Genomic DNA, 15,500 nt, shown 5'->3' with positions numbered 1-15,500 from the left:
TTACCTTCACCTTTAGTTGAATTGCCTTAAATCTCTTGAGTGTCCCCATGTGGATATGACCTTTGAGGTGTAGCTTTCAATGCCCTTGTCCAAATCATATTTATAAAGTATACTGTGTTCATAATTTTTCTATGTAGCACAGAAAATAATGACAACAAAAATGCTCCATTTTTCACATCAGTCATGTTTTCTTTCAGCCTATAAAAGTTGTTCCTCACCTGCATATAAATGCCTGAATGGAAAGTGCCTCACAAAACCAAACCCAGAATGTGATGGAATAAGGGATTGTGGAGATGGATCTGATGAAATGAACTGTGGTATGTGAAGTTTAGTTAATTTAAAATGTATTTTAAATGCAATAATTCACTCTGGCATTAACTTCAGGCACATTTAAATACGTACGTATTGGGCTCAAAATTTGGGTCAAATTTGGTATATATTTTAAAAGAGAAGACAGGGTTTATAAAACCCCATGGCTATGTCTACACTCGAGTTTTGTAGACACACAAAATGTGTTTTGTCTACCGAAACAGTTGACAAACAAGCCATGTAGACACTCTGGGGGGCCCTTTTGCCGACAGAGTGGGTTGAAAGATTAAGCCACTTCTATGTGTAGATGTGATCTGTCAACAGAAGTTTTGTTGGAACATCTCTTCCAACAGTAACTTCTGTAGACTGATGCTTCTAGTGTAGACCTAGCCCATAGGAATAAAATTAGTTCCTTTATAGTTGCATGTCAGGAATCATTCCCCACCCCACACTCCTAGTGGGAAAGTAAGGTCCTGCAAAATCCTTCCAAAATACCTTGCCTGTAAACAGGGTTTACTTTAAAACTTCCCAAGGCCACACATCCCCTGAACTCTGGAGATAGCTGCCAGCACCCAAGTGAGAAAAGACCCCACCTAACCAAAGAAGATACACTCAAGACGTCCTCCTGTGGGGTACCCCAAGCTTTTAATCCTCCTTCAGGAGACAGCTTGGACATGAAAACTGTGTCTGCACCACAGAGTTCTGTCAACAAAAGTCACTGTCAACAGATATTTCCCGACAGAACCTCTGTCTACAGAACACCTCCACACCTAATACAGGCTCCCACTGTCGATTCCTTCTGTCGACAGAGAGTGTTCACACACCCTGACTGCTCTGTCAACAGAGTGGGCTCCAGTGACCCGGAAGTCAGGGTTGCATGGATGCCGAGCCCTTCCTGGAGCAGCAGCCCAGCCCAGCCCACCCTTAAAGGACCTTCCCTGGGCCACATTCCCTGCCCATGCTGAGGCTTGCTACCTCTTGGAGGGATAGCAAAGCTAGTGCAGGGCTCCTGTGCTTACTGAGGAGGGGCAGGGTTGGGCATGGCTTGGTCATGGGGGGTGGCTGAGAACATGAGGGCAAGGTCCAGGAAAGCTGGGGGGAGATCTGGTGGGGGAAGGGCAGTGGGAGCGGGGGCAGCTGGGGGAGGAGGGATGGGGCAGCGGGGGGGAAGGGGAGCTGGGGGGGAGTTGGGCAGCGGGAGATGGTAGCCTGGCCTGCCAGAGGGCAGTGGTGCTGTCCCAGCTGGACATCAGCTAGTCCCATGCCTGCACCTGCCACTCCTGGTCCCTTGCCCACAGCACCTCCTCAGCCCACAGCCACCACTCCATTATGTGGGTGTCACACCTAAGGGCCCCCTGGTCCTCCTCAACCTGATAATGGGCCCTCTGTCCATGGGGCCATCCGCACCACTGTGGAGCTGTGCTGCGCCCCAGCGCTGGTGGGCCTACAGGCACACCCAACTCTGGCTCTGGCTCTGGCTCCTCCTTGGGGCTGGCTGGCCCTGGTAAAGAGGTGGAGACAGCCTGGCACACTGATGGTCCAGCTGGAGGGGAGACAATGGCCGTGTCTACACGTGCACGCTACTTCGAAGTAGCGGCGCCAACTTCGAAATAGCGCCCGTCACGGCTACACGTGTTGGGCGCTATTTCGACGTTAACATCGACGTTAGGCGGCGAGACGTCGAAGCCGCTAACCCCATGAGGGGATGGGAATAACTCCCTACTTCGAAGTTGAAATCGACGTTAGGCGGCGAGATTTCGAAGTCGCTAGCCCCATGAGGGGATGGGAATAACTCCCTACTTCGAAGTTGAACGTCGAAGTAGGGCACGTGTAGACGATCCACGTCCCGCAACATCGAAATAGCGGGGTCCGCCATGGTGGCCATCAGCTAGGGGGTTGAGAGACGCTCTCTCTCCAGCCCCTGTGGGGCTCTATGGTCACTGTGTGCAGCAGCCCTTAGCCCAGGGCTTCTGGCTGCTGCTGCTGCAGCTGGGGATCCATGCTGCATGCACAGGGTCTGCAACCAGTTGTCGGCTCTGTGGATCTTGTGTTTAGTGCAACTGTGTCTGGGAGGGTCCCTTTAAGGGAGCGGCTTGCTGTTGAGTCCGCCCTGTGACCCTGTCTGCAGCTGTTCCTGGCACCCTTATTTCGATGTGTGCTACTTTGGCGTGTAGACGTTCCCTCGCAGCGCCTATTTCGATGTGGTGCTGCCCAACGTCGACGTTGAACGTCGATGTTGCCAGCCCTGGAGGACGTGTAGACGTTATTCATTGAAATAAGCTATTTCGATGTAGCGTGCACGTGTAGACATAGCCAAGGAGGCAAGATTGTAAGTCCTTCCCTCCACATGGCCCCCGGGGATCTCCCACTCCCCTCACGTGCATGTGGCTCGAGGCACTGTCCGTAAGTGTTACCTGTGTCCTGGAGGCATGCCTGCAATGGAGGGTCACAGCCCCTGGTGGTGTGTTTGCATTTAGGTCCTTGTCTGTGTGGGTGTCCCATCCCCAGCCATGTCAGGTTAGGCAGGCTCCCCTCCCAAGTCCCTGGGGCCCTGTCAGCCTCTCCAGGGGCTGGCAGCAGGCTGATGCCTGTGCCCTGCAGGTGTGTGGTCAGACCAGGTGGACCGTGGTTCCAGGAGCACATGCGCAGGTGCTGGGTTCACAGGGTGGGATCCCGCCTGAGCCAGCCCGATGAGGATCACATTATGCCCCATCCTCGTCCACTCCCAGGGGCTCTGGGGTGTGTGCACCATGGGATAATCACCAGCAGGGACCTCAAAAAGGTCCGGTGAGGCCCTGGAGGTGTCCTGGCTGCGTGACTCTGCACTGATGCCCAGGGTCCCATCTATGGCCAAGAAGGCGGTGTCGCCCTCGCCCTCAGGCTGCTGCTTCCCCCAGGTGAGACTCCAGCTCCACAGGTCGGGGCACCTCCTGGGACATGTCCAGGAAGCTCATGGGGGGGCAGGTGTCCTCCACCCAAAGGAGCTCATGTTGCAGCACGCAGTTATAAGGACAGGTGGGCCGCTGTGCCTCTGAGTCGTGGGCTTTGTCCGGAGCCCACATATAGCCCTGCCAGAGTTCTTTGATTTTTGCCCAGACGTGGTCCATGGTTTTGGCGGGGTGTCCTCGCGCTGCCAGGGTGGTTGCGACCTGGCTGTAGCCCAGGACATTCTTCCTCTTGACAGCTGGGTCCAGCAGCACAGTCTCCTTAGCCCAGAGGTTTATCATGTCCTGGACCTCAGGGTCCACCCAGGACAGGGCATGCCCCTCCTGGCTTGTGGTGTGTCCTGGGGCTCCTCTCCTTGCTCCCTGGTGGGCTGGACGGCTGCCATTTCTTTGGAGTGGCTGTGGGAAGGCTGCAGGCACAGGTGATGGCTGGGCTGCTCGCATGCTTCCTATTTCCTGATATGGGGTTTCCAGGTCACCTGTACCTTTACGGCTTGCTGGGGGAGCAGAGTATAGAGCTCTGCTTGTGGTGGTCAGAGCATCTCCTGGCTCCAGGTGGCTGGTGCCGTGGAGGATTCTTCTGTCTACAGAAGAGTATCTGCACTTTTTTTTTTTTGACAGAATCTGTTGACAGAGGTGTTATGCCTCCTATGACCAAGACAGAACTCTGCCGGGAAAACTGCTGCGTTCTGTTGACAGATTCTAGACAGAACACATTCATAGTGTGGAGACTCCTTAGTTTTCCCAACAGAAAGTCTTTTCTGTCAACGAAACTTTGTAGTGTATACACACCTAAAAAAACCCAAAACCCTGTAATTCAGTGGCTGACCATTTGGTCTAAGGCACAGACTCTTTGGACACAGAATCAGATCAGCTGCTTAAAACAGTGATTTATTCACAAAACAAGAGAAAAGTGAACCATGGGTTGCAAATAGAGAAAAATATTTCCCTGGGAATCAGCTTAAAAGTTACATGGGAAAAAACATTGTCAAAAAAACAACACAGAGAAAAACCAGAGCAGCCAGTGTGCCCAAATTTAAAATAGCCATAAACTGAATGTGTCTAACTATACATTTCCCTTTTGCTTACACCTCTATGGCTCATTTTACAATGGCCAGGATATTTTTTATTTTACTCCAATTGCCTGGGAGCCATCTCCCCTCTGGGTCTTTCTCCCTGCAGTCGGCAGAGACAAAAGCCAGGGGAACTGCAATTGTTCTCAGTTTAAACAGAATTACTCACTCCCCTTGGCTTACCCAGGATTCAAGTTACCTCAGGGGAGATTAACCCCTTCCCTGCACTCATTCATGACATTGTATGAAAAACCATTTCCTTTACAACTGTTGTATTGACCCAAACACAAGAACTTTATGCCAGTTGAGGATACCCAGAAACTGACAATTGTTTCAAATACTACACCAAGGCTGTGTCTACACTAGCTCCCTACTTCAAAAGGAACATGGTAAGTAGGGTGTCAGGAGATGATTAATGAAGTGCTGTGGTGTATATGCAGCACTTCATTAAGCTAATTCTCCCCCATGGCAACTCCGAAGTGTTAGACTTTGAAGAGCTGGCTCGCATGTAGCTGTGATTCACCTGCCAGTACTTCAAAGTGCCTCGGTAACTTCGAAGTCCCTTTAACTCCTCAAAATTTCCTTTAATACTTAAGAGTTGCCACGGGGGAGAATTAGCTTAATGAAGTGCTACATATGCACTGCAGCACTTCATTAGTCATCGCCCCACACCCTAGTTACCATCCTCCCTTCGAAGTAGGGAGCTAGTGTAGACACACTCTAAGTGAAACTGATGTGTCCAAGATGAATGAAGTTTAAAATGTAAAGAGGCCATACAATGCAGTGAAAAATAAATGTAGTGAAAAATTAATTTGATATTAAAAATTCCTTTATGGTGAGCTCTTACCTGTAATACCTCTAAAATAGTGTTTTTACTATTATCAAGAGCACCCACTTGGTATGTTAGCTTGTATAAACCACTGGTGAAGGACAAGTAGATGTGAACTGAGTTCCTGGCTCTGTCCCTGCCTTTCTAAATTAGATGTGGAGTCCCTAAACGCCTCACCTAATTTGTTTGTAATACAAATGATTGTACTTAACATTCCTTTGTAAAGCACTTTTTATAAAGCACTTTGAGATCTGCAGCTGGAAGATCACATGATTAATAAACCTAATTAAAATGCCCCCCGTTCCTTATATGCATTAAATTAAATTCTTAATCTTCCTGTTCAATACTTTCTTTATTAGCTTGTGGAAGAAGCCAGTTAAAAAAATCTAGAATTGTTGGAGGTGAAGATGCAAGATCTGGAAAGTGGCCTTGGCAAGCAAGCTTGCAGATGGGAATGCATGGCCACATTTGTGGTGCATCTGTTGTTTCAAATAGGTGGCTGTTATCTGCTGCCCATTGTTTTCTGGACTCTGATTCTATAAGGTAAATGAACAGTGTTCAATCCAGCATACACACAGTTTAACAAGGACAGAAGAGGCATTTTAGATTCATTTAATGTATCCACAATGTTTGCATAGTAGCTTTGAATGCATAATTCTGTGCACATGGGCTAATTGGTATGTTTTGTAGACCTGGAGTATGTTTCACCTAACAATCAACAGTATAAAGTATCCATAATAATTTTACCATTACTGTAATGAGAAAGGATGTGCTGCTGTTGGACCATTGAGTTACTTGTGAAAGCAACTTAACGAAATATACCCAAAAATACTTGTAACCCTTAAGATTAGAGCACATCTTATAGTGGAAAAGTATGGAAACTCCCTGGTGGACAGTGGCTGGTGTTGTAATAAAGACCGGCATGGTGATGAGTTATATCTTGTTAAGATTATTCATGTACTGTATCATTGAGGGATTTGGAAGGTTGGACTTCAGAACAGTAGACGGATCCCTAAGTACTAATTCTACGATTAAAATGCTTTCTTCCTGTCAAGGTACTGAGTGCATTGTTGAGCTACCACTGAGTGTTAGGTGCAAGGAGTGACCCATCCTGTTTTCAATTGGATGGCCAGGTGAAATGCCTGCAGCTAGGAGTCAGGACTCGAGACGCCTGAATACTCTTCACAACAAGAGACTCAGTGAGGGATAAAAATGGTAATCTTCCACTCAGACCTCATCCATATTGTCTGAGCAGCTGCAATTTCCTGCTAAAAGAAGTAATGAAACAGTTGACAAGGTAGGCTGTGTCTGCACTTGCCCCCAGCTTTGAAGGGGGCAAGGTAATCAGGGTCACGGGAGATCACTAATAAAATGCTGCTTCAAAGTTCCTGCGCTACTTCGAAGTCCCTTTACTCCTCCAAATTTTGGAGGAGTGAACGAAGTGCCTGCGGCTACACGCACGCCAGCACCTTGAAGTTTGATGCTTCAAAGTTGCTGTGGGGGAAAATTAGCCTTATGAAGTGCTGCGTATTGACCACAGCACTTTATTAGTAATCTCCCATGGCCCTGATTACCTTGCCCCCTTCGAAGTTGGAGGTAAGTATAGACACAGCCTTAGTGTTTGGGAACCTTGATTTTTCAGATTTGCGCAATGTAATTACTGCAGTTGCCTGCAGAAAAATAGTAGCTATGCACCTAACTGGCTACTTGGAAGCACAGTTATCCATTTCCCACACAAGATCAGAGAAAGTAGGCCTAAATTATCATATGCAATTAGGAAAAATATGCCTTAAAAGTATTATTAGGTTTCATAGTCAAATCTTCATTGAGATGGTTGTGAGCAATTTTTGCGTACGTGTGGGAGTTATTTTTCCTCTTTATTTGCTGGCTGGTGCAGCAGTGACAATGGTGGTGTGTGTTCTCAACCAGAAGGAGAGGAAACTTATTTCTGCTGTTTCTTAAGAAAGCTTAAATGATTGGGGTCACCATGCAGTGGGAACTGTAGCCATCCTGACTGGCTTAATCTGACTGAGAGTTACAATCTCCCACTCTGTGAGACACAGGTAAGTGTGTAAATGTGTATCTCAGTGTTCCACATCCATCACATGGGGATAAGTCACCCATACTGTAAAATTCTTCAAATCATATTATGCCCAGAAAACATTCTATTAAAAGCAACAAACAAAAACATGCCTTTATTCTTACTCTTATTCTTTTATTTTAAAGGTAGGTTCGCAGTAGGTTCTCTGTCCTACTGATTTCATGCTGTGTTGCTCCCCCACTTTGGCCACTTTTTACAAAATTTCTAAATAACTCTTAATCATCTAAACAAAACAGCAGTCACTTTAAATACACACTTCAAGTCGCAAAACAGCACTTTAAAGACTAACAAAGTGATTTATTAGGTGATGAGCTTTGATGGGACAGACCCACTTCTTCAGCTCTATATGATTTCCAGTCCAGACCCAAATATATAGTACAGAGGTCCAAAAAATTGCCATAAAAATTGACAAATCAAATACATCAGCTAATCTGGGCTTATGTTTCTCTGCTGGGCATTTTATAAATGTTGTCTTTTTGCAGATATTCTGTGCCTTCTGGCTGGAAAGCATATATGGGCATACAGATCATTAACAAAAGCAGCAATCATGTAGCTATGAGATCAATCAAAAGGATTATCGTCCATCCACGGTATGACCACTATATCTCAGACTACGACATTGCCCTGTTGGAAATGGAGACTCCCGTGTTCTTCAGTGAGCTGGTACAGCCCATTTGTTTACCCAGAAGTCCTAGAGTATTTTTTTATGGAACTGTCTGCTATGTAACTGGCTGGGGAGCCCTAAAAGAAAATAGTATGTTCATTTCCTGGATATGTTTCTTGCAAGTTTGACTCTAATTTTAAACTGTAAGAGTGAAGTGCTCATGCTAAAAACAAATATAACCATGGTTTACTTAGCACAGTGGTTTTCAAACTTTTGCATTGGTGATCCCTTTCACAAAGGAAGCCTCTAATGTCCCTTGTAAATTGAGAATGAGAGCGTTAATGTATTGGGGGGTCAGCCCCAGGTAGAGGCTGTTCGAGATCCTGAGACCTAGCAGAGTTCTGCTTTTTTGTAAAAGCACCTAGAGTATTCCCTCTTCATCAAAGCATCTTAAAGTGCACCCAAACCACTGAAAATTTTGGTGACTTCTTAATGCTAGCAGTAGAAGTAGTTTAAGTCAATTAGGAGTCCTACCATTAGGCATTGGAGACTGTCATAGGCCATTAGAAAGATAATTCACCTCTACTGACACTTATTTCTCATACATACAGCTCATTTCATTCTACAGTTCTTCAGAAACTGTTTTACGGATAAAGAAATAGGAAAGAAGTTGAGACTACCACAGACCAGGCAGCAGTCTGTGTACGCCTCAAAATGAGAACTCAAGAGCTTGCAGCTGTCAGTTTTTCAATTAATGACTTAAATTGCATTATGATATAAGGTTCTACATTTAACCAGAATTTACCTACCGGGGTATCTTTGGCTTTCTTAACATACCGTTCCTCTAGCATTTGAACTCAAACTACTGATTATTTATACCCAAATATATGTTAAATAACTTCATAAAGGAGAAAATTTTAAAACTGTTTATGTATGAAATTTCATCTTAATTTGAAACTCTGACATGAAAATCTTTGAACACCTTCCCTCCGTAATTTCACTTAAACTCTAGAAAATCCATAACAACAAGGTTAGCTATGGTTCAAATTGTGGCACAGGTATTAATGTTGAAACAGTTGTAGCTCACAGCACAATTGAGCAATCAACTCCTGTCACCGGGAGTTATAACCAGTCAAAGCAGGTTTATTTCTGTCTACGTCTTGCTTCCCAATTCCCTATCTGTTAGGAGCAGCAAGGCAGGATTGCCTTATAACACGGCCTGTGTGGGGCCGTTGGGTACAATTTCAATCCATATAATAGAGAAATATTAAACAACTCAAGTGTGGGCCAAGCATGTAACAAAACCTAGAACTTGTTAAACAGCCATAAGGTGCATCATGTTGTACTGACAATTCCTACAAATCTCCACGCCATTGCTTCCTTTGATTAGCCAAACCTAGCAGCCAGGCAACAATGGCAGAAGGTTGTAACTTTTCCTTCTCTTCTTCAGGATGATATGAAAGTGGGTGTTAGGTAACAGATAGTCAAAAGCTGTGGGGGAGGGAAATTTAAACTAGAGCAGCATTTCTCAAATGTGGCCACTGTGGCTGTGTGTGGCCACCAGGGACTTCTCTTGCGGCCACAGCCTCTGGGCCAGTGATTGGGGGCCAGGGAGAAAAGCGGTGCCTTCCACCCCTGCACTGCTGCAACAGTGGTTTGGCCCTGCCTACCATTGGAAACACAGAAGTGTGAGCTCCCTGCCTTTCCAGGTCTGCTGGGGTCAGGTCTCCACCATCGGATGGGAGGTGACAGGCTCCAGCTGGGGGGGTTCAGGCTCTATTCCTCAGCCACATGGTGTCAGGCTCTGGCCGCTAGGCCATCCCTTCCTACAGCCATGGGCCCCAGTTACCTCCTGTATCTATCTTCCCATCCAGGGCTTAATTTATCCCCAGACTTTCCAAGGCTGAGTCATTTTAAGTCTGCTGTGAAAAATGATATTTGTATGTTTGTTAACATCGCTTCTCAGCAGACTTCGTAACTTAGCATGTCTTGTAAAAAATCAAAACACACAAGAAAAATGCCAGAATATACAAAGTACCATATTTGTGTTCCTATTCGTGGAACTGCTCTATTGGCAGCTCCATGCTAATGAGGAGTCTCGCAATTGCAAATGGCTGCTCATTAGCATACTAGAGCAGCTAATTAGTATAGCCGTGTGAGATGTCATTCTCAGCAGAGGGTGGTGCTGGCAGTAGACATGCCATGTGGGTGTGCTTCTGCTGGCTAAACCCCCCTCTGTCACCAGTCACTCAGGGATAAGGGACTGGCGACAGAGAGGTTGTAGCCAGCAGAGGCACATCCACGCAGCATGTTTACTGCTAGTGCCACCCTTTGCCGAGATTGAAATCTCACACGGCTATGCTAATTAGCTGGTCAAGTATGCTAATGAGCATCCATTTGCAATTTCAAGACTGCTTATTAGCATGGGACTGTCGGGAGAGCAGCTCCAAGTAGATGTGGCCTTTAGGTTCAGTACAGAAGAGAGAACTGTACATTATTTTTATTATTGAAACTAGAAAAAAAACTTAAATAAATTACACTGATTTGCATACATATATATTTATGCTTATTTATTTGTTTTTTCCTTAAGTTAATTTAAATATTTTTGGAAAAATTATCTGTGCAGCCACCAGCAAGAGTTAGTGTCTGCAATATGAGGCCTCAAAAAAATTGTTTGGAGACCCCCCCCGCCGAGTTAAAGTACATAGTAATATTAAAGTCAGTAGACTCTAAACACATTCCTCCCTCCTAACGTATCTCCTGCTTCTTCAGAACTGTAAAACCTGCATCTGTTACACTTACATTGTTCTAGGTTACCTTGCGAAAACACTGCAAGAAGCTAAAGTGAAAATAATTAACCAAAGTGTTTGCAACAAGCTGTATGACGATCTGATCACATCTCGAATGCTGTGTGCTGGGAATCTTAATGGTGGCATTGATGCATGCCAGGTAAAATTGAAAACTGTAGGAAAACAACCATTGTTTAATCCTTTGTATAGTAAGTATGTGTTTGGTTTTGATGCAGTGATGGAGCACAGTGTTTTGGGAACGTGGGGTACGCAGTGGATTAGTAACGTGACAAACATAAGAATCTTAGGAGGTAGCAAAGTTTGATGGACAATACTTGAGTCCTTTAAAACAAATGCTGCATATCAAAACAATAGATAAGATCCATTGTGTCGAGATTGTTCTGTCATCAGAAGAGGCTTTCTGTTGGTTCTGGCTGATGAGGAATGTAGGGAAGCAAAAGGTTGAATTAGGGCTGTTCATGGAATCTATGGCCTGGTCTACAGTAGGATATTAAGTCGAATTTAACGGTCTAAGTTTGATTTTACAAGCTATGTGTCTACACCCCAGCTCTCCACATGTTGATTTTAAGGGGCTTTAACATCAACTTTTGTATTGCTGACTTCCCCCCGCAGTAAGTTGAAAGATCTAATTTGCAAAGTTGAATTACGTAGATGGAGATTGCAGTGTTATTAAGATTGGTTTTATTAGCCTTTTAATTATCCCTCTGTACACCTCAAGGTGTCCTCTCCCATCATTGCTCCACGCCCCCTGCTCTCCAGGTATGCGGGAAGTAGGAAACAGGAACCCCAGCCTTTTGAATTCATTTTTTTATGATCAGCATGTCGATCACATCTAGCCACTTTAGGCAGCCCAAGCATGGAACCATCAGGAGAGCCAGTGTTTCAGTTTGGCTGGCCAGCTAACCCCTGCCCCACCACAGCACATGGCAGCTTGGCTGTGAGGACCAGACAATGGCACATGAGGTAGTGGGGTAGCATGTCCTGCACGGGGTGAGGCTTCTTCCCTGCACAGGATATAGCAGGAGAGGCCAAGATAACTATTTTTTTTTCTGTGCTTCACATCCATATGCAGCAGCCTCCCTCCCCCACAGGCACCCTGCAGTTGAGGGAAATACTTTTTGTCAGTTTGTGGTATACATTGTCAAACTAACATTTACCAGCATTCACTAATAAAAATCAATCCTCCTTAGCATAGGTCTATTAATTTGAAATCTTCAGTTATCTTGGTTGTAAGGAAATGTTGCAGCATTAATTAGATGCATAAATAAATGTACAACCACCTTCCAGAAGTAGAAGATATAAAAATGTGACGACAAAACCACCTCTGTTGGTCACATGTCACGTAATCCTCTTATTACAGTGCAATATGTTTGTTCTAATGAGTGAACTGTGTCTTTTGCTTAAGGGTGATTCTGGAGGTCCATTGGCTTGTGCAGGAAAGGGAAATCGATGGTATCTTGCTGGCATTGTCAGCTGGGGTGAAGGATGTGCTCGACGTAACCGCCCTGGTGTATACACAAAGGTGACAGAGCTTTATGACTGGATTCGCCAGTACACAAGCTGAGGTGCTTAGAAGAAAAGAGGAGACACCATTTTTTCCAGAATAATCAACGAAATATGCTTTTATAATATAAGAAAACACTGTAGATGTTTGTGCTGAAGTTCATATACATTTTTAAGACTTAAAAAACGAAATTCACTTTTCTGCACACTTCAGGAACAGTCTGAACTGAAAGTAAAAGTTTCTCCATGGAATCATCTTTGTTGTCTGTCTTCATCACCAGAAATGGACAAATGGGGTTGGATGAAGTAATGATGGATTGGAACCTTTGACCAGATTCCAACCAAGCCTTGTTGGACATTTAGACAATTCCTTTCCTTTCCTCTCCTCTCCCCTCCTCTCCATCCCTAGCATGTATACATACATATATACATACGCACACTCTCTAAATGCAGTATTTTGGGGTTTCAGGCAGGATCCAAAGGCCGCCTTCTCACATCTGGTCAAAATAGATACACAGCAAGCCAGGGTGATATGCAAAGCTGGGTTAAAGCTCTTCTACAGTCATGGGTCTGCTGTAGAGAAATGCTCCCTCCTGTTTTGTGTTTAGAGGAGCCCTCAGGTTCCCCAATCTTAATACGATTGTTAATGGTCAGGAGAGGCCCCAAAACATAGCTCAGGTTTGTGAAGCAGGGGCACCCCAAACTTTCTTCTGCTTTGGTAGCCAAGTCCCCTTTGCTTGTTAAGCTAGGAAGGCATGGGAAGTAATTTTTGATGGGGCCCATCCCAAGATTTTGATAAGTGGTCAAGAGCCTCACTTTTCTATGGAGAACATGTGGGGCCAGAAACAGAGGTTGGGGGCAGAAGGGAGCTCAGGATAGGGGACTGGGGTGCAGGAGAGGGTGTGGGGTCCGAGAGGGGGTTGTGACCTGGGGAAGGGGCATGGGAAGCAGAATCTGGGAGGTGATATGGGTGCAGGCGAGGATTCTGGCCTGGGAAGGGGTGTAGGAGGAGGTGAAGGGTCTGGGAGGGAGTTGTGACCTGGAGAAGGTTTGGCTGGTGACCCGGAGCAAGGAGTTGAGATGCAGGATGGGGGTGGCATGCCAGGTGTAGGCTCTGGCCAGGAGGCACTTACCTAGGTGGCTCTGAGCCAGCAGAACCCTCAGTTAGACTCCCTGCATGCCGCAGTCCCAGGCTCAGAGCAGCTAACTTCAACCTCCATGTGCCTCTCTGTGCCATACACCAGGGTGGGATGGGCTTTGAGTGCTGTTCCCCGACCCCAGCCCAGTCATAGCAGCTGCAGAAAATGGCCAATGGTAGCCACAATGAGTGGGTTGGAGGCAGGATCAGTGCACAAAGTCCTCCCCCAACCCAGTGCAGAGAAGCACATGGAGGGAGCAGCCAGTCCTTTGGGTAGTCTGAGCCTGCCTGAGAGGCCGGGTGTGGCACGCAAAGGGCTAGATCCAAAGGCTGGTGGGTTGAATATGACCTGCGGGCCATCTCATGCCCACCCCAGCTAACAGCAGGGAGGGTGTTTGACATTCAAGCCCAATAATAGCCCTAAACATGCTGTGTGTATTTCCTTTCCATTCTCCTGATACCCTCTGGGCTTGTTAAGACCAACAGATGATCAAATTCTATCAGTAGTGCAGCACAAATCAGTCACATTAAGTCTGAAGTTCTGAACCCAAGTATGCAAGGGCTCAAGTACCATTATTGGTGTGTTCAGAGCAAGATTTATTTCGGAACAGGTAAAATCTGCTGTTTATTAAAATGTGCTAAGTTCAGTTAATTTAAAGGAAACTGCACATATTAGGTGGTGAGAGAATTCTGTTTTGTTCTGGTTCAAACAAAACTTGCAGGCACAAGCTCTCTTGCAGCTATCAAATGTGAAACAATATGTGATGCTGACAGACTGTTGCAGGCCCTAGGGATAGAACCTGTGAACATAGCAGCAAAAGCCCTGCATGCCATTGTGTGAGCTAAACACCAAGCTGTGCTCTGTTGAGGCTCTAAAGCAGAGACTTCACCCACCCCAGATGAGGGCTTAGTGCCTCTGGGTACTACAAATAGAATCAAAACAGTCTCATGAGCTGAGGGAAGTCAACAGCCAGGCACATGAGAGACAGGGTTTGTGGTTCTACAAGGGGTGGGGCCCAGGCAGCCAGCCTTCAGCGCCATCCAGACCAAGCTGTGGCAGCCAGGAGACCCAGGGACATTCAAATCATGGGGCCCAGGGCAATTGCCCCCTTTTCTCCCTTCCCCTCCCAGTCTGCAGGCCTATGAGCTGATTATAGTTTGTGACAATAAACCTGTTTCTGGCTACCTATGATAATAGCTGTATGCAAATTAACTCTTATGGGTGTGAGACTCTATTAAGAGATGCATTTTGACTTATATCCTGCACAAAGAAAGATGGGAACTTGACTATGTGATATTCTAAACCCCAGAGACTGGATACATTTTAATAAGAAGCTACACATTGGGATGATCACCTAGTACTCAAAACAGCCTGAGATTGCCATGGACCTACAGGAGCTGTTAGGCTATAATTGTTCTGTCTGCTCAAGACTGTAATACAGTAAATGACCAAGGCGCTAGTCATGTGTCAGGTATCAGTTGGGAGGTGAGGCTGACCGTGCTTCAACTGCTAGCCATGGTTTAATCCAATAACCCCTCAGATCCCTTGAGAAAGTGAAAGGAGTATTTTACTAGGGCTCGCAAGAAAGGGAAAGGTTGCCAATTCCCCTAGGTTCAGTGACAAATTGTGTTGCTTATTTGGGCTCACTAAATGGTTTTTTAGGCAAAGAACATATGGTGCTTTCTCCAGTCCAGTTCTCTTTTAAATGCTAATAAGACCATGCAGATGTGCAGGCCAGGATCAGTGAGTGAAGGGGCTCATTAGAACCCCTTTACACTGGTTCCCTGCCCATCTCCGCTGCATCCAGAACCTGGCTGCAGTGTCTGGCTGTCACACCCTTCCAGGCTGAAAGTGGCAAGGGGGACCCCTTGGAAGTCACCTCCACCCTAGGAGCTGGGGATGTAGAACCCCTAGTGGAACAGAGCAGGGCTGGGTTGGACTGATAGGGGACTCTGGAGCAGTGACTGTCAGGTGCAGAACTGATACAGGGACTGTGGGGACAATTGTGATTCAGAGGTAGGGGACAGAATGAATTTCTGGGCAGGGGGTGAGCTGACATGGGGACAAGAGCTCCTGCAGCAGCAGCAGCCAAAATCAACTTACCTAATAATATGAGACAGTGACGCGCTTCTCTCTCTCACTGTCTCTTTCTCTGTCTCTGAAGTGTGTGTGGGAGCGCGAGAGTAG

The 15,500-nt window shown here is 46.1% G+C and overlaps 1 protein-coding gene across 1 annotated transcript in view; it reads left to right on the top strand.

Annotated features, from left to right (window-relative positions):
- Positions 1-12,595, top strand: part of LOC142007001 (suppressor of tumorigenicity 14 protein homolog) — a 35,803-nt gene extending 23,208 nt beyond the window's left edge. The window contains 7 exon segments of the mRNA XM_074983515.1: positions 198-317; positions 5,516-5,699; positions 7,740-8,011; positions 10,674-10,810; positions 12,077-12,193; positions 12,389-12,439; positions 12,442-12,595. Of these exon segments, the coding sequence (XP_074839616.1) occupies positions 198-317; positions 5,516-5,699; positions 7,740-8,011; positions 10,674-10,810; positions 12,077-12,193; positions 12,389-12,439; positions 12,442-12,504 (944 nt within the window). The 3' untranslated portion in view covers positions 12,505-12,595.
- The last annotated feature ends 2,905 nt before the right edge of the window (positions 12,596-15,500 follow it).

This window comes from Carettochelys insculpta, chromosome 1 (genome assembly GCF_033958435.1).
Source record: "Carettochelys insculpta isolate YL-2023 chromosome 1, ASM3395843v1, whole genome shotgun sequence".
Classification (NCBI taxonomy): Eukaryota; Metazoa; Chordata; order Testudines; family Carettochelyidae; genus Carettochelys; species Carettochelys insculpta.
This window is presented reverse-complemented; position numbering and strand designations above follow the sequence as displayed.